Below are 27,299 nucleotides of genomic sequence, written 5' to 3'. Positions count from 1 at the left end.
TCGATACTAAGGACCCCGCGTTGAAGAGGGATAAGCCCAGGTCAAGGCAGACCGGACATACTGTGTATACATCCTACGGAGTTTCTTGCTCGTGAGAATACGACGCCTCTTTGCACGATGGCATGGGGAAGGGGCCATGCGGACAATCACACATGCGTTTCCGACAGGAGAAGGGCCATGTGAACATGGATCTGGCGAATACCACTGTAATCACGGTATACTCCGGTGTACGCGGTTGCGAGATTTATGGACTTTTGGATTTTGTACACCCGTGAAGCAGGGATTCATTCTTCGGTCTCAGGCCTCCCATTGCGATGTTGTACTGGGGTAGGTAGCACTGGCCTGAAACCCTAATTGTCTGCGTAGATAAAGCTTCGCGCTTTTGCCTGGGACTGGATTCAAATTCTGGTCTGTCAATTAACATTATACAACACTTACTGGTGTATAGAACCGGTTTTATCTATATTGAAACTTAGAGATCTTGTTCTGATTTGTGTTTCTTGCCGCTTAATTGGCCAGGCCCTGCGTCCTACCTACTAGCCATGACGACCGCCAGTTTCCTACACCAAGTCCGCTGGACGCCCGCTACGCTATCTGATGAAACACTCAGCTTCGACAAAGTGGTATTCGTGGCTGGTGGAACAGAGGACGCAGCAAACGACTCCACAAATTCGGATCAAAGCCAAAGGATATCAGCCTACTGCACGCAACTCAGAAACGAAGGTTATAACACCCTGACAGTCAACGACCCTCGTGAGCTGAGCCGAACATTAAAGCCATCGAACACCAGTACGATAGTCGTATATATCCCCCCTGTCGCGTCCACGCAAGACGACGTCTACGATGCCGCTGTCAGCGCCTGCGTGAGCTTGACCGCCGTCGCTCAGATCTTAAATTCCATGTCCTCTGCCGCTGGACGGGCCATATTTCCCGTCAAATTGTTCTCTCTCGTTCCGCAAACGGAGGAGATAGGCGAGCTTGCTCTTACGCCTCTTCGTGGGTTGGCACGTGTGCTGAAGATGGAGATACCAGAGATATTCGGTGGACTGTTTGAACTTGGGAATAATTCGGATACCGAGCTTCCTCTCCACGCTATCAAGCATGCACAGGGCTTTGATGTTATCAGGATTTGTGCGATTGAAGGTCAGAAAGGGACGGTGCCGATGATAGCATCACTGAAGCCGTTGGAACAAGGCCAATCAGATGGAGGTCCCGAAAGGGTCAAATTGGATTTCAACCCAGACGCTGCGTATCTGATCACAGGTGGAACGAAAGGCATTGGTCTCGAGATTGCAAGCTGGATGGTGGAGCATGGTGCTCGTACCCTTCTGCTTGTTGCTCGTAAAGGTCTTCCATCGGCAGGAGAATCTATAGGCGCGAATTCGAAGAGCCTCATTCAGCGCATAGCTAGCTTTGAAGCCCAAGGTGCTAGAGTCCATGTCCTTTCCGTCGACCTCGGCCTTTCTGGAGCAGAGGAGATGCTAAGAGACGCAATTGATGGACTCGGGGAGATTCCAGCTGTCAAGGGGGTTGTACATGCGGCCGGCATTGCCGGGTACCACACGCTCAAGACGTGCTCAAGAGAAGATATCGCCAGCGTCTTTGCGCCAAAGGTCACTGGAGCTCTATGCTTGGACGCCATGTTCCCTCCGGAATCTTTGGATTTCTTCGTCCTGATGTCGTCGATCGGGCAACTGGTCGGATTTCCAGGCCAAATGTCCTATGCACCAGCCAATGCGTTTTTGGATGGGCTGGCCAGCCGCAGAAGGCGTCAAGGAGACAAATGTATTTCGATTCAGTGGACTAGTTGGGAAGGTGTCGGTATGCTGGCCCAGAGCAAGTCAACAACGCGAATGGTTACCAAGGGCATGAAAGATCGAGGGATCGCTTTCATCAACAAGGATCAGGCACTAGATGTATTGGGCCGTATTCTAAAGCGCAATACTGACCATGTTGCGGTGGTGCGAGCGTTGGAGATTGAAGAAGGCGAACCGCTGCGACACCAGATACTGGAGGATATTACTCCTCGGAGAGTCAGAAAGGTCTTTAGCGACTATCCGGAGAATTCAGTGGCAGTAATTAGCATGGCCTGTCGAACGGCTGCTGGAGATACAGAAGATGATCTCTGGCGGGTTCTCGAGAGCGGGTCGAGTATGGTACGTGAAGTCGACGAAACGCGTTTTCCAGAAGCAGCTGGGAAAGCAAAGTCCTGGGGAAACTTCCTGTCTGATATCGAAGGCTTCGATCACAAGTTCTTTGGAAAGTCCAAGAGGGAAGCAGCAGCCCTCGACCCGCACCAGCGGCTCCTTCTCGAAACCACATATCACGCTCTCGAGGCGGCAGGCTGGGTCGGGCATGACCAATGCAAACCGGAGACTCATGAATTTACATCCAGCAAGGACATCACTGGTTGCTTTATTGGTATGACGGCACCGGACTATACTCTTAACCTAGGGTCGCATGCGCCATCACCCTATACTGGGACAGGAATGCTACGATCCTTTGCGGCAGGTCGTCTGAGCCATTACTTTGGATGGACTGGGCCGTCCCACGTTATTGATACGGCCTGCTCGTCGTCCATGGTAGCAATTCACCAGGCATGTCGCGCTATACAGACAGGCGAATGCACTCGTGCAGTTGCAGGCGGTGTCAACTTGATCACTAATATGGTCCTCTTTGACGCCATGCGAGTAGGCGGGTTCCTCAGCAACACAGGCGCTTGCAAAACGTTTGACGCGGGGGCAGATGGCTACTGCCGTGGTGAAGGTGTTGGTGTTGTTGCCTTGAAGCCTCTACAGAAGGCGCTGGATGACGGAGACGACATTCAAGGGGTGTTACTATCGACAGGTAATAATCAGAACCTCAACGGTACCAGCATCACCAATCCAGTTCTTGCTAGTCAAATTGCGCTTTATCAGGATGTGCTCACCCGTTCGAACGTCGCTGCGAGGGATATTTCTTATGTTGAAGCCCATGGAACTGGTACGCGCGCCGGGGACCCCGCTGAAGTCGAAGGGATCAGGCAAGTGCTGGGCAGGTCTGAGGGTGGTCGGGAGACTTCGCTGCACATCGGCGCCATTAAAGCAAACATTGGTCACGCTGAAGGTGCTGCTGGGGTTCTATCATTGATCAAAGTGCTGCTCATGATGAAGCATGGCAAGATCCCTCCTCAGGCACATTTCAAAACCTTGAACCCGAATATATCGGCCCTTGAACCAGACCATCTGGCCATACCGACAACCCTGCGAGGTTGGACTGACGATATGAGGTTATCTATGGTCAATAGCTACGGTGCTTCGGGCAATAACGCTGCAGCGATTGTTGCACCGCCGCCTGCCCAGCTCTCGATGCGACCAACCGTTGCATCCAAGACCGCATCCATACCTGCATCTGCATCCAGCTGGCCCATATTTATCTCTGCCGCCTCAGAACACAGTCTCTTGGCATACAGTGCAGAGCTGGTAAAGTATATCGGCAAGAATCTGGAAAACATATCGTTGGCCCACCTATCCTACGCATTATCCACGAAAATGAATCGAGATCTGCAATATACTATTTCCACAACCGCAACATCATGTAAGAATCAGACTGCTGCAAGATATTAGACTTGTCACTAACGATGACAGTGGAGGATTTCCGGTCTCAGCTCCGCTGCCCTGATCCTCGCATATCCCATAATCCCTCTGGTGAAGTAAAGGGCAAAAAGCCTATCGTATTACTTTTCAGCGGACAAAATGGGAACACCGTGCCGTCTGCTCGGTTATTGTATGAGACTTCACCATACTTCCGTAAGCGGTTGGAAGAGTGCGAAGAAGCCATCCATGCTCTTGGTCTGCCCAGCATCATTTCGTCCGTCATTGACGGTATCCAAAGCAACGATAAGACTGAGAGAAATGCAGAGGAAGCTAGCCTGATCATTCGTCATGCAGCTCTTTTCAGCCTTCAGTATGCCTGCGGAATGTCCTGGATGGACTCTGGAGTCGCACCACGGGCGATATGCGGTCACTCTTTTGGGGAATGGGCTGCGTTGACCGTTTCGGGTGCATTGACTCTCGAAGCTGGGATGAGATTGGTAACAGGGTATGTGGAAAAGATGGAAACTGTATTTCAAATTCCAACTAATTTACCAACAGCCGAGCATCTATCATCCAGCGCCGGTGGGGTGACGACACTGGCTCCATGATTGCTATAGAGACAGACATTGCTACGACAAAGACGACGCCAGATGAGCATTTCCAGTCTTTCTTTCTAAATGGGCACCCGAAATCCCGCCTCGAAATTGCCTGCTACAACGGACCTAAGAACTATGTGGTTGCGGGCAGCACCCCAGACATTGAAATTCTTGCTGCATATTTGCAAGAACAAAAGTCCAAGCCATCGCACGCAAACAACAGGTTGCGATTCAAGGTTCTGAGAGGTATGCACGCATACCACTGTTCCATGGCAGATGGAATCATTGACGAATGTGCGACCTTGTCTGCTTCAATACCATTCAAGGACCCAAAATTCCCATTTGAAACATGCCATCGAGGAGCGGAGACTGGCGATGAAGAGGGCAGCTACAACATAATTGCGCGCAACACCCGCGGCTCTGTGTATTTCGGCGATGCGATCCAGCGCATCGTCCACCGGCTAGGATCGTCATGCACTTTTCTCGAAGCTGGAATTGGGGGCCCTATCGTCGGCATGGCTCAAAACGCGCTTGCCATGGCTCACAGTAACAGCAAACCTAAGGCTGAACATACTTTTATACCACTCAGTGGTAAAGACCCCAGACGGTCTCTTGCAGATGCAACTGTTGCACTGTGGAAGACAGGTGCCGTACACGTACGCTTCTGGCCATTTGAGGGGAGCCAGCGACGTATGTACCTGACGGATAGAGGGAACACTTTGGACCTTCCCCCTTATCGATTTGACAAACAGAGGCACTGGTTGGAATATAAGCCGTCTACAAGCGCGAAAAACGAGAAACACGTAGCCGACGCCCAGTGCCCGCATTGCAGCAAAAACTTGAATGACTTTCCTTACATTGTTCGCAAAACTCCATCATTGCAAACTTCAACTAGCCACATTTCGACTTTCAAGATTGATACCCGCAGTCAACGGTACCGTGATCTGGTTGGAGGGCACCTTGTGGTTGGGACTCCGATATCTCCCGCGGCGATGTATCTTGAACTAGCCACCCACGCCCTTCTACTAATACGGAATGGCAAAGACACACACAGTGGAAGCGGGAAAAGGATTTCAGTTACAGATCTCCAGATAAAGGCGCCAATGACTCTATACGAGGACGCCACCCGATCAGTCAAGCTCACCCTCACCGAGAGATCAAAGGGCATCTGGGACTTCGAATTTATCTCTGTTGCTATTGGCACAGAAAGCGATAGGCGGCCCATCTCTCACAGTACGGGCACCATACATGAGAACACCAACGAGAGCCAACAAAGAGGCACAGGGGATCACTGGACGCAAATGTCGAGACTACTTGAAGACGACCAAAACACCGACGCCTTGCGCGGAAACATGGTTTACAAGATCTTCAGTACAATGGCCAAATATTCTGCCCCCTACAAAGGTCTACGGTACCTCGTCGGCAAGGGCTCTTCAGCCGCAGGCGATATTGTTATGCCTCGAGATACCAAGGTTTCCCCCGCGCCCATCAAAGGGATCGTTGATGTACCTCTGATTGATAATTTCTTCCAAGTCGCCGGGGCGTTCGTGCACACTCTGCGTGTTCCCGTTGGTGAAGAAATTAATGATCCAGATGACGCCAGTGGTAGCTTGTCTTACATATGCACCGGCGTGGGTTCTGTCGGGCCGTTGGATCAGATCCTAGGATCCGAGAGGTACAGAGCACATACTGAGGTTGTACAAGACAACAAAAAGGATGTTTCGTTGAACCTGTTTGCTTTTGACTGCTCTAATCAAGAGTTGGTGTGGTCTGCTAAAGGCATCAAGTTCACGAGGGTTCCTCGCTCCTCGCTGGCGAAAGCACTAGCTGGGACGAAACCCAGTTCAGCCTTGAGGAGAGCGGAAAGCTTACCAATTTCAGGCCCGCAGAGCTCAGGCAAGGCAAAGACTGTTGCGAACAACGACATAATCGACGGTGTCTCAGCAATCCTCAGCAAGTCTCTGGACGTCCCTGTTGCAGAAATCACCGAGAGAGCAGTCCTGGAAGATCTCGGTATTGACTCCCTGGTGACTCCAGAAATACTGGTTGGGATTAAGGACCGCTTCAATGTCGATATTTCTACCAGTGACTTCCTTTCCGCGCAGACTGTCGGATCTTTATGTGAGCTCATTGCTTCTCGAAAGCGCGGCACCACTGTCGAGGACAGCAGAAGAACTGACAGCGCATCTGACCTTGACCCTAATCTACCGAAAGATTGGAGGAACACTGTCATTGCTGTTCTTGGTAACTCTCTTGAGCTCGAAGCTCATGAAATTACAATGAGTTCAAGGCTGGAGGAACTGGGTATTGACTCCCTGGTAACCCCTGAGATTCTGCTCGCGCTCTACGACAAGCTAAACGTCGAGATCTCGACAAATGACTTTCTCTTGGCTCAGGATGTTGCATCTTTATGTGACTTCATTGCTTCCCGACTGGGCTTTGGCATCGAAGACAAAGTTTCAATCTCTGCATCTCGTCCCGGTGCTCCGCAGCAGTGGCAGAAGGCTGTCCTAGACGTTCTTTCCAGATCACTGGAGCTTGAAGCTCATGAGATAAAACTGAGTTCACGACTAGAGGAGCTCGGGGCAGATTCTTTGGTTGCGCCAGAGATTGTCAGCAACATTAACGAGGCTCTCGGTCTTGAAATATCGTCAATCGACTTCGCTTCTGCTGATGATGTCCAGTCTCTCTGTGAGCTTGTGGGCGGCGCACTGGGGCTGGCTACCCCTAGTGCTTCTTCACCCGGTTCAACTGTGTGGTCACCTTCAGATGATGCCGGCGAACCACGGACCCCTAGTTCAGAGGTAGCCAGTCCTACGCACGTTGACTCGTCGGGGCGTTCAAGCTGGGAGTCAAGGAGTGTTCGTACGACTGTCAGCGTCGCCGCACCACTACCGCAACCAGACAAAGACAGATCATGGTTTACAAGCACCACCTCTATTCTTGTATCCCAAGGAGACAAGTCCTCCCCTTTGCATGTCAATTTGTGGCTTGCCCCAGACGGGCGTGGTTATGGAACAGTCTTTAACCCGCTTGGACAACACCTGGCACAGACAGGTCTTCCAATATCGGTATATGCGCTTAACAGCCCCTTTACTGTCATCGACCACAGAACGGTCGGTGATGATGTTCCAACAATTGAGGAAATGGCTGCCAGTTACCTAGCGGAGATCAAACGTCGCCAGCCAAAGGGACCTTACTTGCTCGGCGGCTATTCCTTCGGCGGACTCGTGGCATACGAGGTTGCGCGGCAATTGCTCGAAGCAGAAGATGAAGTTACCAAGCTAATACTATTCGACACGGCGTGTCCAACATGGGCAACCCACCACCCAGACAATCTATTCGAGTATATGCACGCGCACCTCCCAGCCGGTGTCAACCTCACCAAATCCAGAAGAAACACGAGAAATAGCAAAGACAATGACGATAATACCGTAAACGCAACATCCCAACCAAGCGGCGAAGACGGCATAACCCTATCCCGCAAACAACTAAAGCTTTATAAAATTACCAAACTCCCCGGTCTGAAAATGCCACATACAATTCTCGTCTCGGCTCGCCACGGACTGAACATTTCCAACTCGCAAGATAAACTCCATGCGCTGAATCTCTCACCTGAAGAGATGAAGATTGCAACTTGGTTTCTGGATGACAGGGTTGATGACGGGCCGCTTGGGTGGGATGAGTTGTTGGGCGCGGGGAATGTTGATGTTGTGAGGGCTGACTCTAATCATTTTACGGTTGTTCTGCCAACCCCTACGGTATGTTTATCTACTTTCGGTATCATGTCTTGGTTGTTCTGGTGTGCTAACCTGGATGTTTAGATGGGTGAATGGGTTTCGGAGCTTGTTGAGCTGTTGGGAGTGTAAGGCAAAGGCGCTTTACCTACAAACTAGGAAGATAATGAAAGATAAAGTTAAGATAGCGAAAATCCAGGTTTGATCTCGGAGGTATTTAGAGGTGCTGTAATCGATCCAATTGTTGGTACCTAGTTCGCGGTGACGTCGCGAATGATATATATTTTTGACTCGACGACAAGTTTGGTCGGATATGTCCGACACAGTCAACCAGCCCTATTCTCCGGATTATGGACTGCTAAGGGGCCTGTCCCAAGCAGTCATACTATATGCGACAATATCATTGCTCGAGCTCATTAAAGACAACCCATTATCGTACACTTCTGACCTAACCATATTGTCGTCCAGGTCTCCAATTAGGGCTACGTACCCAACCGTAGGTGCGAGGTCGCGCCTGCCCGTCCATGAATGGACGAACAATAACAGCCTAACTGATCTCTACAACAGTTTCCATGTCTTAACCGGTGAAACTGTTCTTTCAGTTGTGATGGATATTCTTCATCTCGCGATACTGCTTTATCCACATCTCGTTGCGAGGCATGAGTGACTACGAGACCATCAGCTCTTCCTGCTCTGGTGTCAATTCCAACCAGGCATACAAGTCTCGACGGCGCTCTGGCACTGTACGCAGGAGAGCCTTTTGCCTGGGCTCTGACTTTTCCGGGTCGCTGAATGCGCTCATCCCGGACTAGCGCCGCCAGAATGACGGCCTAGCCTCGGTGACTTCAACCTTCAGTCTTTTTGCTCTCTCGACAAAGGGTCCCAATTGGTGAACACGGCAGGGTAGATCAGACGACCTAGCACGACGGCCCTGCTTCCAGCGAGGCCCTTCAAACGAACCTCTCACAACTCTAGCCTATACGTCCGACACATGCTCTACCGACCTTGTACCTCTATAACCTGCCATTTCAAATTTCATACCTGTGATTCCTGTGTTTGCGTATGTAACACTATTTAAATTAAATATACAACCCACGGCCGGGTGGCCTAATGGTAAGGCGCAAGATTTCGGTGCTTTGTCCTTCCGGAGATGAAAGACACACCTTCTTGAGATTGCGGGTTCGAGTCCCGTCTCGGTCAATTTTTTTCGTTTGGCTGGAAGGCTTCGCATCCACGGGGCGGGAGCTGTGTGGTTCTGCTGAAGTAAATTTTTTCGGTGTTGGATGCTGTCTGCAAAAATGGCTTTCTTACTTTCCATTGACGGACTTTGTAATACCATGTTGTAGTGAAGATAAGGTCACCACAAACACACTGTACTGGAAGCTAATTTGGTCCAGTCCACTATATCCATACTACATATACAGAAATATATAAGCCTACCAATCTTAACAGTCAAGGCCTTCCGAATCCCCCACCTAGCCTCATTACCCCTGATTCATGGATCATCTTCGAACCCCTAATCCGCACGAGACTCCGCCTCCATTTCAAAGACCGGATTCGGACGAGGGTTGCCACCCTTGCCTTCTCGTCCAGTATACCCAAGTCCAATTTCCCTTATTTCTGCATCCTTTTGTCTCTTCCTCCGCAGATAGAACCACAATGCTGCTAATATCATGGCAAAGCCGGCAGCCCCGCCGACAACACCTCCTGCGATTGCACTCACGTCTGTATCAGAGCCTTCGTCTTCTCCGTCTTCTACGCTGGGTTCATTAGTCGCAGTCGGTTGAGTGGCGCCATCGCTCAAGGTAATCGTGCTTCTAGGGATGCCAGCGCTGTCGGTCACTATCACGCCCAACGATTGTCAGTCTGAAGTGAAGAAGATCATAAAAGGCATACGTAGGAGAAATACCTGTTGAAACTGTTGTATATATCGTATTCCAGGCAAAGTCCAGTACAACGCTGAAGTTAAATCGTTTTCGGCCATGCAATGGATCATCGAGACGGACCAGTCCCCACCCAGAGACCCCACGCCATCATACAGGGTCCGCGTACTACACGTCTTGGTAGCATCGCTGCTGTTTCCGTATGTTGATCCGTTGACTATAATCTACAAGGTATAACGAACAATTTCACGACGACGGCCCAGGTTTCCAATGGGGTGTGTCACTATGCCTAAGGTATTTACCAGGTAAATCTGCCTCCATTTTGGTGGACGAGGGTATTCCTATCGCACGACTGCCGCATGTTACATTCTGTTTCGCTCTCTGGGCAGCATCCTGCTCGGCCGTTGCTGGTGGTAACAGTAGCGTCGGGATGGCAATTGAATGAGGTGACTGGGATGAAGTGTCAGACGGGGAGGGAACAGTAGTGGTTATGTTGCTGCACGCACCGACTGGACCGCTTGAATAGTATCCGAGCACAGCACTATCCGTCGCGAAGTAGGTAGTCGGCGATTGGATCGTAACGATTACCTCGCTGGTCATGACGGAATTCCTGGTAGTCTGGGAGTAATGCGAGGTTCGATCAAGGTACTAATGGATGATAGTAATGTGCCGCGAGAAATGTAAATGGAGTCGCTCGAAATCAACTCGAACCTTGAAACCAGAAAGCACTGCAACGCTCACATTATTCAAAAGGGGTAAGAATCGGAAGACAACGAGAGATTTCACCATGAGCTCACTGATGCAGGCGTCATGGCGCAGGCAAAAGGTCAGGGGACACAGTGTAACAGGCACAGCCTGTGAGGTTCGCTCCTCCCTCACTAGTAGCAATTGCTAAGAATGAGGGCCAGAGTAGGACTACGCCCCGCAGATTGAGCAGTCGTGGCGCCTTGATAGGCCGTGACCGTGCTCTTGGCTGCAGGTTCTCTTGTCGATCGAGGCGTTCTGGTGGTTTGCCACGTTGGGGCCGTGCAATGACGCGTGGGATAGTGAGGCTCGGCGGAGAGGGCTTGAAATTAAGCCTCGATGGCGGTCATCTTCACTCTATAATTCAATGTGCTTGTGACTGCGAGCTCATCCGTGGCTAGACCGATTGTTATGTGGGATTACATCATCGTTCATTGAGTGCGACAGCACCCTGTACCATACCCAAAGAAACATACCTTCTTGCACCACTTGATGTATTGTGTGAATTAAAAAGCCTGTGTTAAAAGCACAGATCACTTGAAACATTGTTCAAGTGTCATTGCTTGAATTAGGGCAACATCCATACTCAAAGCCCAACCAGAGGGAACGGAACGCTAGCGACCTCCCAGTGATGAGCGCCATCGGAGGAGAATCATGATAAATGCTATACAAAAGAATGGAATGATCGGCCGATCTGATATATTGAAATACTAAGCGAGCGACTGGGTTAGATACATGAGAAAGACAGAAACACAAAACCGAGAGAGGGTGTAGAGGCATGTTCGCTGGAATTGCAGATTCTGCAGGCACGACTGTGGTATAAATTCACATTGCCTTGTAGAACTGCACGACTACCATGAGGTGACCTTACATGAGCGGCTCATATTCGACAGAGGAATCAAGCCGCCAGTTGTCTAAGAGCCAAGTTAGCCAACTCTCAATTATTTCCATCGGGGTGGAAAAACCAACATACCACCTAATAAAGATTCATCCCCCTCGCAACCGAAACAGGCGAGTGACCATCAATGTTATAGCACTGCTTCGAGTGGAAGTAATCTCCATTGTAAGAATATGTGTCATACAAGAAGGAGTTCGCGCTGCAGCTGGGTTGGGCGTAGAAAGCAATTCGCTGCCCGTTACTCTTTCCAAATCCGTTTTCCTTGTAAGACATGAACGGTTGGGTTTCGGTAGAGCAGGCTGCGTTGTTATCGACCTTGACGTCCTGTTCGGTGCCTGTGCAGTCGCGTCCGCTATAGATTAGGACGTTGACGGCCAGACTGCCTTGGGAGAGGGCGGCGACGGCGGCGAGGATCTTGGTGAAGTGCATTTTGTAGGTGTTTGGAGTTTGAGGAGGCTTTGACAGACTGGATGATTGAAGAGATGGTTTCAATGAGATTGAGAACTGTCGGACTTTTGTTGATGAGGGAAGCTTTCAACTGGGATGGGCATGTTGGTTTATATATCTACAGTCACGGTACTTTCACCTTACGTGCCTCTAGATATCAGTGACCGTGACCTATCCAGGCTTACAAATGTATTCAACCTTCAGAACGTATACGGCTTATAGAGCGTATTGAGGCTTCGAGGCGTATTCGACCCTAGGGCGTATTTGCCAATTTGGCCCCTACATACGGGGAAGTGATCCACATACCCGCATAAACGAGTACGCAAACAAGATCTCAAATGTCTGTAACGGCCATCACCTGAAATGGTCTTAGCGACAAATACGAGGTTGTTTTCCAATTCTTCTTGGCCATGTCTTGTCGCTACCTAGAACTTACCCTGCCGCCACCTTCGCATGTCGCATACAAGGGCCCTTTTCAGTTACAACACCCTAGTCTTTAATTTGCACAGTATCAAGCTTCAGCGTCTGAAATTTCCCTCGCGTGCTTTCTTGACTAGACATTAGCCACTGTGAGACTTTGCCACTCGCCTAGCTGATCGCTGCGCGGGACAGGTATCGTGATTGCCTACAAAAGTCAGTATTTTAGTTAGCAGCGAGACCCGCGGATCACCATGGCTAGGCAAGCATGCCTGTCCCGATTGGTTGAACCAGCTGGGTTACCCTATGGCATTCACCCTACCCCTTGCTGGTGTGGAGAGTTATCCGCTGAACAACAACGGTGGTACAGCTTTGCTGGCGTGCTCGGGGGAGCATGACAAGGAAGTCGCTTCTGGGTAGTTGAATTGCCTCTGTCGCTGCGATCAATACGTCGCAGCCAAGCTTGCGTGACAAGGGGGAGACCGTCCAGGTCACAGGTCAAGAACTGATACTGCCTTGGATCTTGTAGCTTACTATCAGGTGGCACAGCATGAACTGACAATGCTAAAACTCCCTACGCATCAGAGTATCCACTTGATTGTCACCGTTGAAGGCACTGTTGTGATTATGGTCGCATTTTGGCTTCGATTTTAATGAGTGATTATTGCCCAGCAGTCGTTAAAACCTATAAGCACGGAAGCAATTGCTGTAGGTGCCCCCTTAGGTGGGATATTCTAGACGACATGGAAGTTAGAGGGCCATTAATCCGCCAAGCCTATTTTCTGCCAGCCCTAACCCATCATATATGGCTAACGGGCATTTTGCGGCAGGATCAGGAGTCCAGCCTACATCTGGTGACTCAGCCGTTACTCCCGGAGACAGCTATGAGACATGGAAATTGAACGCTGATGGATTTAGAATAATTCTGAATAGGTAAAACCACTCCCTGCCGCAATATACACAGCCTCATCCCCCTTTATATTCTTCGAAACCGTGCCCGCCTCCAATATCCCTCACCTAACCCGTCGACGGCCCAATAGACCTCATACTAATCGTAATAACACCCTCATCATCCGCCGCCTCTGTAACGTTCCAAAACAACGAATACTCCCCCTCAGCCCCCTCCGACTTCCTAACCGAGAACAACGACGTGAATTCTCCTTCGTCGTTCTCAACGAGCAGGGTATGTCCGTACCACACGAACTTGTTGACCACGACGTCTGCAGGGGGCGAACCAGTCCCGTTCACGAAACCGATCTCGTGAGAGGTAGAGTCGGGTCCTGGAATTGAGAGGAGTTGGTCGGAGAAGGGGGGGTTGGTGGAGGTTGCGTTGGGGTTTCCGATTAGGCTGCCGGAGGAGGTTGTGACTGTAATGATTATAAGGGTGGTGGTTAGGTTAGTTTTGTCGGGTTGATGGTCGTCGAAAATACGTACAAGAGACGACGTCTGTGTCTGTTGCATTCTCTGGTACACCCTTGCTAACCACTGCGGCTCCTGCAAAATGGAACACATGTCAGGACATCAAGGGCCCATGATATTCAGATAGAGGCTGTAGACTGTCTCCGTACCATCAGCATAATGCAGTGGAAGACCACCGATCCCATCACCGTACGCATAGAGATTGAACGAGTCGGCGAGGGCTATGCCTGCCAATGCAGGGATGATAATAGAAGGGAGTATTGTTGAGCGCATTATTGCGGCCAAGTCCGATTCAAATCAGCCTCTTTGCAGGAATTTTGGAGGAAGAACCGGCGTGAATGTTGGCGATATATCTAGCCGAAGAACCCAGGACTCTCCTCCTAGTCGGCCCCTGTTACAACCTGACACTGAAACATTGAGTATGCCCTAAATGGAACAAAGAAACAACCGTAAACGCTGAGTATACGCCAGCCGAGTGGGGAGAGCACCTCATGGCTCGTGCGCGTCGTAACTCGTCATCCCTAACTAAGCTTGATCAGATACCGGACGCGCGTCCTCCCGGGTTTCTAATTCCCAGGACTACGTATTTAGTTTGGATACATTGAACATTATATTGAAATTCTGGCCAATTAAAGATTTACTATTTAGAATGACCGCGTCAAGTTTACTGTCTTTATGACGCTTTGCTCCAGTACTTCTATGTTGACTTCAAGATGTGGATCTGCAAGTAGGCATCCGTGCTGGTGGAGACTAGACAGCGGACAAACAGGATCTGCAGTAAACGGAAAGTAATTCTTCATCTATTCTTGGAAAGCTGAAGGAATACAAGCTACTAGGTAATCCCGACAATCCCGGTCCGCTACGTCAATTTCTTCAACCTTGAGCGGCCAATTGCAGCTGAAGAATATATACATACCGATCGTGATCGACAGGTACAAGAGTTGATGTGGATTCTTGGATCCATGCTGTACAGAGCGCACGAGGCTCGACCTGTCCTGCGCCACGTCTGCAGAGCTAAGCTTCTCCACGTCATGGCATTACGAATATGAGCCACTTGAGCAAACATGCATGGAACCGGCTGTACTTTATCGTCCAGTGGTTCTAGGAATCCGGTTCATTGGGATTACCCGATCATCCTTGTAGCCGCCGGATTGCAGGGCAGCGTTTTGGACATGAGAGGTACATTTACATGTGCATTTAACTCTTTCAAGGTTATCTGCGCGTAGGGAAGTCTTGCAAAAACCCCATGATACACGGTAGAACATAGATGGAAAACAATCTGAACCTCTGGATATGATTATGAACTGAAAAGTGGAACGAGTTTGATTTTAGTAGCTATACTTGCCTACACTAGATATGGATGCATCAGGACTCTCTTGTTAGACCTGTTGTATGATGCTTCAGCCATTGGAACTTTGCCGGACGCAAACATTCTGACTCCTCCTTCTCCTCTACATACCTTGGCTCTCAGCCATGGATCTAATCTATTCTAATCAAGCACAAGTACTACCGCTTACCTTGTTACTCCACGGGCTTCTATACTCTCTCCTTGGCGTAGGAGCTTCTCTAGAAATAGAACCGACCTCGGAGTCCGCTGACTCAAAGTATTCGAGTCTGAGGGTCTCTTCAGGGCTGACGCGGCTCATGAAGACGAATTAGCTCGCTTCTTACTGGCATTATTTCTCACTGACGCACAAGCCGTCACACTAGCCGATCTCGGGGAAACTATAAAGCATGCTTTTGTAGACTGCCTTGTAAGCTGCTCGTGTAGGTGCCTCGTAATCAGGCATCATGGGGCTGAGTAAGAATAGCCCCAGAAGCTGGATTCGTCTCAATGGAGCTTGGCTGGGGGTCCAGGAAGAGGGGAAATACAGCGCGCACGAGGATATTTTGACGTCTCCACGGACGTGGTAGATGCGTCAGGAAATTACATATATTTAGGAGACAGCAGTAGACTGTTATAGACATTACCTAGGCTCTCATTCAGATTTTAGCTTCATTGCATACACTCGTTTTTCTTTCGTCCTCCATCCGTCTATTACTCATCTTTCGTTTATTTACTTTCCGTTGCATAATGAAAATCCTAATATTCCTACTCCAGTGCCTCGTGGCATCTGCAGCAACAACATCATCTTCCACGACCGCTTCACCGACCTCAACGTCCTCATCCAACACCAGCATCTGCACCGGCAACACCGCCACCACCCGCAACCAATGGTGCTCCTACGACATAAATACAGACTACACAACCACAGTCCCAGACACCGGCGTGACGCGCCAATACTACTTCAACCTCGAACAAATAACCGCAGCCCCCGACGGCCGCGAGCGCTTCGCCCTAGCCATCAACGGCTCGATCCCAGGACCAACCATCGAAGCAAACTGGGGCGATACCGTCATCGTGCATGTGACTAATAGTCTGCCGGACGATGTAAAGAATGGCACGAGCGTTCACTTCCACGGGATACGGCAGTATTATACGAATCCCATGGATGGTGTTGTTTCCATTACACAGTGTCCGACTGCGCCGGGGAGTACAATTACTTATAAGTGGCGGGCTATGCAGTATGGTTCGAGCTGGTACCATAGCCATATTGGGCTGCAGGCGTGGGAGGGACTATTTGGGGGTATTGTCATCCACGGCCCTGCGAGTGCGGATTATGATGAGGATCTGGGTGTCATGTTGCTTAATGATTGGGATATTAACACCGTTGATGAACTTTACCACTCTGCGCAGACAAGCGGACCACCAACGCTAGATAACGGCTTGATTAATGGGACGAATGTGTATGGGGAGGATGGCGAGGCGAATCAGACGGGGTGGAGATGGAATACGACATTCGTTGAGGGCACGAGTTATCGGCTGAGACTTGTTAATGCGGCTGTTGATACGCACTTCAAGGTCATGGTTGATAATCATACGCTTACTGTTATTGCGAATGATTTTGTGCCTGTTCAGCCGTATGAGACGACGGTGTTGGATATTGCTATGGGTTTGTTTCAACTACTCCTGTCCATCCAATATATTTGGTCAGTGCTGATGATATACTCTACTTGATATATAGGCCAACGCTACGACATCATAATAACAGCGAACCAAGCCTCCGTCGCAGACAGCTTCTGGCTCCGCGCCATCCCCCAAGCAGCCTGCTCCGAGAACGAATCCACCAACAACATCAAAGGAATAATCTACTACGGCGATAGCACATCCACCCCCAACACAACAGCATACACATACACAGACTCCTGCGTCGACGAAGACCCATCAAACCTCACGCCAATCGTCAACCCGCTCAGCGTCTCCAGCAGCCCATTCTCAACAACTTCCGAGCCAGTAACACTAGGCAAAAACAGCGAGAGTCTCTTCAGATGGAAACTTAATTCAACATCCATGCACGTTGACTGGACGGACCCCAGCCTGCTCGAGATCTACCGCAACCACTCCGTCTCAACATTCGCGAACACAAGCGGCGTTGTGGAACTCAGCCAGGCAAATGAATGGGTATACGTCGTTATCGAAACCGAACTTTCAGTCCCTCACCCAATTCACCTCCATGGGCACGACTTTGTGATCATTGCACAGGGCTCGGGGAGCTATAATAGCAGTTCTGACAATCTGATCAATACACTTGGGGCCGCGAACCTGCCGAGACGTGATACGGCTATGCTGAAGGAGAACGGGTACCTTGTTATTGCATTCTACACGGATAACCCTGGGGCTTGGCTTATGCATTGCCATATTGGGTGGCATACGGAGGAGGGCTTTGCGATGCAGTTTGTTGAGCGGTATAGTGAGATCCAGAGTCTTCTGGAGGAGGGTGAGTATGTGGATGGGTTGAAGGATAATTGTGAGGCCTGGGAGACGTATCAGGACGAGAGTAGTGTTGTTGAGGATGATTCGGGGGTTTAATCGTTGCGTCTACACTATTAGGCTTGAATAGTCTGGTCAGACAGCCAGAAAGTGTCTAGCAAAGCCCTTATGAAGCGAATACGAATGCATATGTAGAGGCTAATTCTAGTCAATTGACAGTGTCCGGACAGTCCCACTGCTGCAGAAGGATGACGAAGCATCTCGCGCGTATTAGGTACATTTATCGAATCGAGAAACAAATTAGACAACCCTTGGACCCTCCACCTTCAAAATAGTCGGTCAAAAACGGTACGTCTCCTCGTACTTTGACTTCCCACTCAGCGCCTTGATGAACTCGTCTGCAATAACTTCGTCTGCAACGGCATTAGTATACCATACCCAGCAAAGACCCCAGCCACTAGAATGGAAGTACTCACCAACCCTCTCGCTAGGATGCAAGTCATCAAACCAAACATACCGCCCCAGCGGCCCCTCATTAAAATCACAATCCGTCTGCGCAAAGTCCCTGCACCCCTTTCTAAACACCTCTGTCCCCTTCGCAACAGGCTCATCAACAAGGTACGTCTCTGGGTCCGCAACAATATCCACAATGAGCTGCTGTGCGTCGAAAAAGGTCACTGTCGCCCCGGGCCAACTCCCCTCAAGCCTCTGATACGGCACGCCGAACTTCAGCATCGTGCTCACGGAGACAGCATACTCTCTCACAAGCGTGATGTAGTCGCCGAGCCCATACGAGGACATTGGCGGCCACGACGAGTTCTCGATAGGAATAGGCTGTTGCTCCTCGGGAAGATACATGGGTGCGACGTGAAGCGGGTGCGTGCCGAAGACGACAAATTGGCGTCCGCCTGTGGCATAGACCTCGTCTATAACGCGAAAGTTGCATTCGACGAGCGAGGCCAGTGTCGTGTTTTCCTCATTCATTCCGTTCAGGAATCCGCCGACTCCTAGATCATTTCCGCCGACCCAAACCGTGTAGACTGTGTTTGCTGCTGTGCGACCGTCTTCGCCTTCGTACAGCTGGGGGTACTCCAGGTCTGTGGTGAATTGGGGCAGCTGGTCCTCGAATATAGTCGGGAACTCAACATCAACATCGACGCCGGAGCCAAAGTCGCCGGCTGAGCGCTTGACGAGGTCGGGTGAGCAGGAGGAGCTGCCTATCGCGTAGTTTAATGATTTCAAGCCGGTTTTGTTGGAGACGAAGCGTGGCTAGGTTAATTCACCGTTTGCGGTGGCGTTGCTGGCGGGTAGGAGGGTGCCAGCTGGTGGGAGGCTCATGTTGTGGGTGAGCATGTAAGTTAGGCGCCCTTCGTCGGTGTAGCTGTCGCTAAAAGTAACAAGGTTCTTTAGCTGCGCGGGGGGTGGTGGGCTGCAGCTTGCTGCGGCGGCGGACGTGCAGAGAAGGAGAGAAGGGATGAAGATGAGCAGGGGGAGGGCCGCCATTGTTGCGAAATTTGAATTGGCAAGGTGGTGAAAACTGCTAAAGAAGGTATTGATGTTGTTGATGTGTAGCACTCGGGGTGTAATTGATTGGTATTTATACCTACAGTCGGTCCCATACCAACCTTGAGGTTTTAGCTGTCTACTCTAACGTACGTATGAGGATAATATCGCACATATTGGCAAAATTCAGCCCCAGTACGTTTAATTGAATAGATCCTGGGCGCCAATACCAACGCGTACAGATCGAACCTCGATGTACCTATAATATCATGCATGCTGTAACTTCAAGTAGGTCACGTAGGGCTGAGCGGCGTCAACAGCACAGTACCCTACGAGGCCATCAAGCCCTTTCCGGATGTAAGATGCGCAGGATCATCTGACTAGATCCTTGGCTCGTGTCCTGAGCTCCGCTGGTCTTGAGACTGGTGCCTTGGCTCAGCTGAGTTTGGTGGCGTCCAGAATACAAATAGTGGGCGTCCCGTATCGGCGTCTGATTCTCATCTGCATCATCATCCGCGCTATACCCTCGTCGGAATCAACTTGCGTACACTGCATATCTGAACCTTATCCCAAGACCGCCACTGTCGTACAGAACATCGTACATCTTCAAGATGGTTGGCGTTCCGGGTAAAAGCAAAGGGTGCGGCACCTGCAGACGAAGGAAGAAGGGGGTAGGTCTACCACTCTCACTGGTCCGGTAAAATCAATCTGACGGCACTGCGCAGTGTGACCTACAACGCCCAGCATGCGGGCAGTGCCGGAAATCCAGCCTCTTCTGTACGGGGTATGAGCGCGCTACAATCTGGGTCAATATGGACCATGAGACAGGGTTAGAGCTCCGGTATACTACAGCTCACAAGGAAACTCAGCCGCAGCTCCCAGCCCCTGTCAATCTCCCATCAAACTATTCTCATTCCCATGACGCCGACAATGAGATCACGCTGCTCGAGCCCCTGGCCCGCTTTGCTTATCACGAGCAGTACCTGGGCGTGTTTTGGACCTCGTATCTGCCTAATGGCTGATCCTTCCCCTGTCACGCGGTGAAGTACTTGAATGGTGTGTGGATGAATAAGATCCAGCGGTACTTCTATCTAAATTGTAGTGGGGCGGTCATTGCGCCGCTCAAGAAGATCCTGCTTGCAACGGCGCTGGCGACGGCAGCCAAGACAGCCCTAAGCAGGAGGAATGGATGATGCGTGCCAGTTTGAGACTCCATGGACAGGCGTTGACTGGGTTGGCGAGCCAAATGCAGATTTAGATGCAGGATAAGACGGGGCTAACGAGCGAAATTTGTTTTGCGACGACGAGGTTGCTATCGCTGTATGAGGTTTGTCTGGTCTCCTCCGCAGTATCAAGAGATATCTCGTCTTACCCAAGTCGTAACCTATCTAGATCCTCCACGGGCACGACGTCAACCAGAAGGAACATGTCTCGCAAATTCGCAATTGGCACACGCATATTCAAGACGGAATGGGCTTCATGCTTGCCAGGGGCCCAGAGAGCTATACATCTGGATTCGCCCATCAGTTTGTTTGTGGATGATCGGTCGACGCAGGTACATATCCATCAATACCATAATAGCTATGCGGAGTTTCTAGCGGAGTATCTAATGACAATGCCAGGTATCAGCCTCCCTCATCACCCGCACCCACTCGATCCTCAACTCCGCCCCCTGGAAGACAATCCCATGGAAGCACATTCAGAAATCACCCAAGGACCTCCTGGGCGACATCTTCGCGGAGATTCCCAGTCTTTTTGTAGAAGTAGAGGAGCTGCGCTACACGAAAGCTACAGCAACCGACAACATGGCTATAACTATCCAGTTTTCGGAAATAAAATTAGCAAGCGGCAGTTGCAGCCTATCTAGTGCTATACCAATCAACAACAGTGAAATGACATTTAATTGTTCCCCACGGCAGCCTTATTTTTTGCCTCCTTTATTCTTTTTTCCTCGCGCTCACTAAACCGATCGCCGAAAGTCTCAAAATGCGGCCTCATCACTATTGTATATTTGACAAACTCCTCCATACAATCAACCAGTCGATCGCGATTTGAGCTTGGTCTCAGTCGTTGGTCCCCCTCTAGACCCTCGTCGGGGAAATGGGTATATGCCATCGGAATTGACGATTGATTCGGGATTGTGAACATGCGCATCCAGCGGCCAAGGATGCGCAGTGAGTTTACTGCATTGAAGGACTGCGATCCGCCGCAAACTTGTCCAACTGCGAGGGTGCGGCCTTGAGTTGGCCTGATGGACCCTGTACTAAGAGGGACCCAGTCAATTTGGTTTTTGAAGACCGCGGTCTTTGAATGTTTGATCGAATGTCAGCATGTATAACCTTTTAATAGTGGGAAGGGGAAAAGGGCGACGGGAGAGGCGCACCAGATTCCCATGCTGCTCTGGTGAGATCCACACATGTCCGTCGCTCCACGCGCTCAGCGCTCGGAGTTCCTGGACTTTCGGATGCATATGATCGACGTCGTTTTTCACAGGAAGGCCTTCGGGGTTGAAGACACGGACGTCGCAACCGAGACGGAAAAGGATCCGCGAGGCCTCAAAGGCCACCAGCTTTGAGTAAGATCGACGTCGGAGGCTACCGTAGAGCACGAGGACTTTCAACCGGCTATTTGTGGCCACCAGGTCTTTCTCAGCCACGTCAAGCACGGATGTTAATTCGAGATCATTGATCCAGTCCGGAGATGAGTCGGACTCGAAGAGGAATGGGCGATACTTCCGGCGGATTTCGACGTCGTCTTCCTGTGAGGTTATTGCGAGTGTTCTGGATGGCACAATCTCGGACATTATGCCTTTGATTTCAGATCCGGGTGGCTTTCTTTGGCCGTTTGAAGTCGCTATTGCCATTGTCGTGTGAAAGAAGCGTGCAAATTGTAGCGTGGTGTAAGTGGGAGGTGAGGGTTTTAAATTTGAAGATAGCGTGCTTCTTAGACAATGCCACATAATAGATTACTTGAGAGGCTTTGCGCGAAGTTCAGAACACTGGGGAGTCTTCCTAATTATGGTCAAGTTAATATTGCGAAATGCCTTGGAAGAGTATGTCACTGGTGGGCCATGATTGGTCGGACTTTTCGGCTCCTGTAGATGTCACTTGCCGTGTGGGCCTACCTGCTTTGCCATTTAAAGATCCCCACCAGTAGAGACTTCCACTTTTGTCCATTTGTAGAGACAGCGCATGGCTAGCAGAGGGAAGGACATGAAGAGAAGAACAGTATGAGTTTTATTCCCAGGGGGTAGATAGGAAACCTTTCGACATACCACGGACAAAGATATAAGAGGAAAGATCAGTGTACCATAGATTCCTAATGCTAACTGTGCATCGCCTGAATCACTTGAGTCACCCGCATGACAGGAGAAATCTGACTCTTGTCTTAGTAGAGACCTTGTACCCATCAAAGCAGCGGAAGAACAGGCTTGCTATACTACACCATAATGCCACCCCGTCCTCACGCAGACTGTAGAAGCTCAGCAGCAAGTCCCTGAATCCTTCGTTTAATCTCATCCCTAATTGGCCGTATAGCTTCCAACCCCTGCCCTGCCGGATCATCAAGCTTCCAATCCAGATAGCGCTTTCCCGGGAAGTACGGACACGCATCGCCACATCCCATAGTAACAACAACATCACTGACCCGCACTGCGTCTTCGGTGAGGATCTTGGGCTGCTGCCCTGCTAGGTTGACCCCCTCTTCCCGCATTGCTTCCACGACCTGCGGGTTGATTGACTCTTTCGGGGCGGATCCAGCCGAGACCACTTCGATTTTGTCGCCGGCGAGGTAGCGAAGGTAGCCTGCGGCCATCTGAGAGCGGCCGGCATTGTGGATGCAGACGAAGAGGACGCTAGGGCGGGAGGTTATTTTGGCTCTGCAGGAACTTTCGTCAGTATGACTGCGGGAGGAGTGAGAGGGTGGTACCTTGACAGGTGGGAATGTTCAATAGCACACTCCATGTTGTTGCCGGGGAGGATGTAGAGGAGCAAGGGACCTTAGTTTTTTCAATTCCAACTTGATATGTCGTAGTTTATATAATATTTCCCTGCGTGGTAACACTATTCGAGCCGCGCCTGACCTCAAGGTGGAAGAATAATGGCTTGGCGTACTGACAAGCCAAGCCCCACGTGCGCCATGCTTGACCAAGAAAATGGAAAGATTTGGTGGTGAAATCTAGCTGCCTCTTTGAACAAAGGGGGAAAAGGCAGAAGATTAGAGAATACCTAACAGTTCAGACCAAATACGCGTTCGCTTCGACCCTCGCACTTTTAATCGCAACACTCGTATTCCGCACGGTCTCTGTGATAATGGCACGGAGGGCCTTGACAGATGACCAGAAATCCTGGACCGTAAGTCTCCCCGCATCTCTAGGTAGAGGTCCTTTTGTAAATACTAAATAACCCAAGACCGGAAATGCGGCTCGAATCCGCGACAACCAACGCCGCTCTCGCGCGCGTCGAAAAGACTACATCCGCGAGCTTGAAGAACGGGTGCAAAGTTACGAAAAACTCGGAGTAACCGCCATGCAGGAGGTTCAGGCGGCAGGGCGAAAAGTGGCACAGGAGAACAAATGGCTGCGGGAACTGCTAGGTCTTCATGGAATTTCGGATCTGCAAATCAATCATTACCTGGCTTCGAGGGTAAACGAGAATGCGGTGCCAACTCCGCCAGAGTTGGCTAAACAGGGTGGCCATGGAAAGTCGACGACCACCTTATCCACGAAACAGCATGCTCATCAACATGTCCTAATGTCGTCTTCGGCGGCTTTCTCAGGCGAGGAGCCCGTGCCGCAAGACAGGATAGGAAGTGGCCAGGCCGACGTAGACCCGGACGGCCTGCCACTCAACCAATACATAACGACAGAACAGCATGTCGAGACGTCGATGCCCTGTGAGGCTGCGGCGAATATCATTGCGGGCATGCACATTGATTCAGGTAAATCTCTGATACGAGAACGGCTTGGCTGCGGTTCGACGGATTGCCAAGTGCGCCACTTGACCATTTTTGAAATGCTGGATTTTGAGTGACAATGCACCGATCAAATGAAGAGATTGACATTCACAAATATCATATGGATCACTCCAGGTGGGGCGTAATTTGGCAGTGACAATCAGCTAATCAGGCTGTTGCAGTGACAAGCCAGCGGTTCCATCTAGTCAAACTTCATCTTCATGGTTTCCGTATATAAGCTTGTGTTCTGTCATGGAAGGCCTAACTACTATCATACTGTCATCCCTTCCCATTCTCATAACTTGACACAGCCTCCAGCACGTCTCGCCGGAATGAATCCTATCGACTCTGAGCCGCAGGTAGCGCTCGCGCCCGCCCCATCTTACCTGTTTCAAGATGTGGAAAAACAAAGCGATTCAGCCTGTCCCCAGAAGAAGCAGTCCGCATTCAACAACCTCGGGATCCTTGACCGCTTCCTGATTATATGGATCTTTCTCGCCATGGCCGTCGGTATCATCTTGGCCAACTTTGTTCCCAGCACAGGCCCTGCTTTGCAAAGGGGCAAGTTTGTTGGGGTCTCCGTACCAATTGGTGAGCTCCTTCCAGTATCAGAAATGCTGCCAATATTTAATTCCTGCTAAAACGATTGGTCTCCTTGTCATAATGCACCCTATTCTGTGCAAGGTGCGATACGAGTCACTACATGAAGTGTTCCGCACCCGTCAGATCTGGGTACAAATTGCGTTTAGTGTCGTCCTAAATTGGGTCATTGCTCCCTTTTTCATGGTGAGCTGCACTCGGAGCTTATTGCATGACCAGACCACTAATTGAATATGATCAACATACAGTTGGCTCTAGCGTGGGCATGTCTCCCAGATGAGCCGGAGTTGCGCCAGGGGTTAATCCTTGTCGGTTTGGCAAGATGTATCACCATGATACGTGGACCTGCACAATAGCTCAATGGTCGTTCTGGCTGACAACCTCCCTCATATAGGTCTTAATCTGGACAGGCCTGGCTGGTGGCGACGGCGATTACTGCGCGATTCTAGTCGCTGTCAACTCACTCCTTCAAATGGTCCTCTTTGCGCCGCATGGTGTCTTTGTCATCCAAGTTATTAGCGGCGACGCTGTTTCCTTTGAATACGCCACCGCCGCAAAGAGTGTTGCTGTCTTCCTTTAGGTCCCATCTGTATAGTGTTCAAATGCTTGGGTCAAGTTCCTGAGATGGAAGAAAAAGCGGAGGTGTTTCTGGGGAGATAAGAGAGGAAAAGCAATATACCAACACGTCAGACACCAACCACAACAGCCCAGCCTCGTATACCAGGTACTCCAGCTTTCCAACTGAGCCAGGGCTGGAGCCTGATCCCGGTCTCTGATGGCTTACCTGCTGGACCGCTCAACACAGCCACGAGAATTCTGCTACTTGTGATGACTCTATGCGAGCAGAAGAAATTATGGTAAAAGTGTCTCCTTAGCCCGTACAAAGACGGTTTCCAGACTGAGCGGTCTCTGCCAAAAAAGAAAAGGGTCTAGGAAATTGCTTCAGGGGAGGGGGCGGGTGGTCAGTCTTTTATAAGTAAACTCGTGAGTTGGCCGGGTGCTATTGACCCAGCCCTAATTGCGTTCCGCCCGGATGACGCGCTCCGCTGAGAGTGACCGAGTAGCGCAATGCCTCCAGGCCATTGAAAGACATTTCGGTTGAAGGAGTCCTGATCTTTTTTCTACATACCATTAGGTTATTTCAGTTTACCTATCCATTAGCAGTGACCTTTCCTCCTCTCTAGGTGTCTATAGAGCCGTCAAGAAGGTTCAGCTTCAGCGGACCCCAGAACTGACTTTCGCAGCACTAAGATTTCTGTTATGGAAGATGTAACAGCACTACATTTGGCTTCAATGTGGGGGACTCCAGAAGTGGTCAAACTTCTGCTTGACAAGGCCATGGATCTGCGCGATAAAGAGAACCATGCTGGTGAAACACCATTACATGTGGCATGTTTGCATAAGACAAACAACCGCGGAGAGACACCACTTTTGATCGCTGCTTTTTGCGGCCACCCTGATATTATTCAGTTTCTGCTGGATTCGAAGGCTAGAACTGATATTGCGGACATCAGAAACAACACAGTTCTTCATTTTGCAGCCGTGAACGGAAATCTGACGGTGTTTCAGGTTTTATGGGAGGCGAACAAGGAAAACGCGAATCTGCTGAACAGCCACGGTAATAGCCCTCTCATTCTGGCTGATCTATTCGACCAGTTTAATATCATCCGATTTCTATGCAGTCACAACCCAGATATTGAGATTGGCGACGGCTATAGGCATACTATTCTGCGTCATGCCATAGCGGATTCTGGATCTGATCTGGTGGAGTTGCTCCTGGAAAGAGGAGCAGTAATAAAGGCAGATCATATGGGAAGAACACCCCTACATCTGGCCTCTTTCGAAAATAAGTTAGAAAACGTTGGGCATCTCCTCGACGCTCTTTCCAAGGACCCGCAGCATCGAAAGCAAATAATCAACACAAAAGATGCTTGGGACAAGACGGCGCTCGCCGGTGCTGCGGCCGAGAAGAATCTATCCATCGTCCTCCGAATGCTGAGCGATCCGGGGTATTTCTTCATTCCAGAGTCGCTATCCGAAGTAGGTGATGTATATGTTTCAGATAAGGATGAGCGGGAAACGGTCAGCAACCTGCTGCTGGAATTTATCCCTGGAGAAGGTCAGTCCTCAAATGGAATTGAAAGCACTGCCAGCAGTGGAGACTTCAGGGACAAGCATCATTTAAAGCCCGTCTTTCATTGGGCCATTGTCAATCACTGTTTGGACCTGGTGAAGCGTTTCATTGGCAGATCAAGTGCTCGAGAGCTAATGTCAGAGCTGAACTACGAAAGAGCCACGGGGCTCCATGCTTTCGCCATAAAACCATTCGAGGACACTGGTCAAGACGCACAGATACTCTATGTACTACTAGGCGGACAGGACCGGAATTCCCTCCACGGTCTAATTGAACAGAACAGAGAAACCATCACACCACTGCAAGTAGCGGTTGTGCGCGCCAACCAGAAGCTGCTAGAGTTTTTAGCGAAGCAATGCGGCTCAGATATTTCTTTTTTCGAAGCGATTTTCCGACGAACAAGTGACAAGGAAGACGCACCAATCTCTCTAGCAGCATCCGGAAACACTCCTCGACATCGAGATATGCTAAACATGTTGACAGCGTCACACGGAAGCAAATCTATTCAACGAGTTCATGAAGTGTCTCGAGGATGCGAACAAACGCGATTCCCGAGCAGGGCGCGAATCCTGGTTAAAGAAA

At 50.2% G+C, this 27,299-nt stretch overlaps 10 protein-coding genes and 1 non-coding gene across 11 annotated transcripts; 5 read left to right on the top strand and 6 right to left on the bottom strand.

The window, feature by feature from the left end:
• Window positions 1-542: 542 nt before the first annotated feature.
• On the top strand, window positions 543-8,040 carry BDV14DRAFT_199425 (uncharacterized protein; the record flags this gene model as incomplete). The annotated part of the gene is made up of 4 exons (XM_073773256.1): window positions 543-3,576; window positions 3,627-4,080; window positions 4,134-7,932; window positions 7,996-8,040. 4 exons carry the CDS (start codon window positions 543-545, stop codon window positions 8,038-8,040), a joined length of 7,332 nt encoding a protein of 2,443 aa, XP_073628937.1.
• A 964-nt stretch (window positions 8,041-9,004) lies between these two features.
• BDV14DRAFT_t68 lies at window positions 9,005-9,108 on the top strand. The gene has a single exon. It is a non-coding gene; the product is annotated as a tRNA-Arg (tRNA).
• A 316-nt stretch (window positions 9,109-9,424) lies between these two features.
• BDV14DRAFT_199424 (uncharacterized protein) lies at window positions 9,425-10,391 on the bottom strand (the record flags this gene model as incomplete). The annotated part of the gene is made up of 2 exons (XM_073773255.1): window positions 9,425-9,750; window positions 10,298-10,391. 2 exons carry the CDS (start codon window positions 10,389-10,391, stop codon window positions 9,425-9,427), a joined length of 420 nt encoding a protein of 139 aa, XP_073628936.1.
• A 1,120-nt stretch (window positions 10,392-11,511) lies between these two features.
• On the bottom strand, window positions 11,512-11,862 carry BDV14DRAFT_199423 (uncharacterized protein; the record flags this gene model as incomplete). The annotated part of the gene is made up of 1 exon (XM_073773254.1): window positions 11,512-11,862. The coding sequence occupies one exon, from the start codon at window positions 11,860-11,862 to the stop codon at window positions 11,512-11,514; it is 351 nt and encodes a 116-aa protein (XP_073628935.1).
• A 1,452-nt stretch (window positions 11,863-13,314) lies between these two features.
• Window positions 13,315-13,989, bottom strand: BDV14DRAFT_199422 (uncharacterized protein; the record flags this gene model as incomplete). Its single annotated transcript, XM_073773253.1, has 3 exons — window positions 13,315-13,664; window positions 13,732-13,791; window positions 13,866-13,989. The coding sequence occupies 3 exons, from the start codon at window positions 13,987-13,989 to the stop codon at window positions 13,315-13,317; spliced, it is 534 nt and encodes a 177-aa protein (XP_073628934.1).
• Window positions 13,990-15,790: 1,801 nt separating this feature from the next.
• Window positions 15,791-17,626, top strand: BDV14DRAFT_199421 (Cupredoxin; the record flags this gene model as incomplete). The annotated part of the gene is made up of 2 exons (XM_073773252.1): window positions 15,791-16,709; window positions 16,782-17,626. The coding sequence occupies 2 exons, from the start codon at window positions 15,791-15,793 to the stop codon at window positions 17,624-17,626; spliced, it is 1,764 nt and encodes a 587-aa protein (XP_073628933.1).
• A 240-nt stretch (window positions 17,627-17,866) lies between these two features.
• On the bottom strand, window positions 17,867-19,030 carry BDV14DRAFT_199420 (uncharacterized protein; the record flags this gene model as incomplete). The annotated part of the gene is made up of 3 exons (XM_073773251.1): window positions 17,867-17,940; window positions 18,004-18,744; window positions 18,811-19,030. The coding sequence occupies 3 exons, from the start codon at window positions 19,028-19,030 to the stop codon at window positions 17,867-17,869; spliced, it is 1,035 nt and encodes a 344-aa protein (XP_073628932.1).
• Window positions 19,031-19,543: 513 nt separating this feature from the next.
• Window positions 19,544-20,769, top strand: BDV14DRAFT_171872 (Zn(II)2Cys6 transcription factor domain-containing protein). Its single transcript, XM_073768501.1, has 4 exons — window positions 19,544-19,701; window positions 19,756-20,357; window positions 20,423-20,585; window positions 20,653-20,769. Exons 1-2 carry the CDS (start codon window positions 19,642-19,644, stop codon window positions 20,050-20,052), a joined length of 357 nt encoding a protein of 118 aa, XP_073628931.1. The 5' UTR covers window positions 19,544-19,641; the 3' UTR covers window positions 20,053-20,357; window positions 20,423-20,585; window positions 20,653-20,769.
• A 539-nt stretch (window positions 20,770-21,308) lies between these two features.
• Window positions 21,309-21,893, bottom strand: BDV14DRAFT_199419 (flavoprotein-like protein; the record flags this gene model as incomplete). Its single annotated transcript, XM_073773250.1, has 1 exon — window positions 21,309-21,893. One exon carries the CDS (start codon window positions 21,891-21,893, stop codon window positions 21,309-21,311), a length of 585 nt encoding a protein of 194 aa, XP_073628930.1.
• A 599-nt stretch (window positions 21,894-22,492) lies between these two features.
• Window positions 22,493-22,992, bottom strand: BDV14DRAFT_199418 (arsenate reductase ArsC; the record flags this gene model as incomplete). The annotated part of the gene is made up of 2 exons (XM_073773249.1): window positions 22,493-22,907; window positions 22,958-22,992. The coding sequence occupies 2 exons, from the start codon at window positions 22,990-22,992 to the stop codon at window positions 22,493-22,495; spliced, it is 450 nt and encodes a 149-aa protein (XP_073628929.1).
• A 348-nt stretch (window positions 22,993-23,340) lies between these two features.
• BDV14DRAFT_199417 (uncharacterized protein) lies at window positions 23,341-25,163 on the top strand (the record flags this gene model as incomplete). The annotated part of the gene is made up of 4 exons (XM_073773248.1): window positions 23,341-23,382; window positions 23,440-23,968; window positions 24,302-24,574; window positions 24,994-25,163. The coding sequence occupies 4 exons, from the start codon at window positions 23,341-23,343 to the stop codon at window positions 25,161-25,163; spliced, it is 1,014 nt and encodes a 337-aa protein (XP_073628928.1).
• Window positions 25,164-27,299: the final 2,136 nt, after the last annotated feature.

The sequence above is a fragment of the Aspergillus stella-maris genome (assembly GCF_047715825.1).
Source record: "Aspergillus stella-maris strain CBS 113639 unplaced genomic scaffold BDV14scaffold_22, whole genome shotgun sequence".
Classification (NCBI taxonomy): Eukaryota; Fungi; Ascomycota; class Eurotiomycetes; order Eurotiales; family Aspergillaceae; genus Aspergillus; species Aspergillus stella-maris.
Note: the sequence above shows the minus strand (reverse complement) of the source record. Positions and strands in the feature narration are given on the sequence as shown.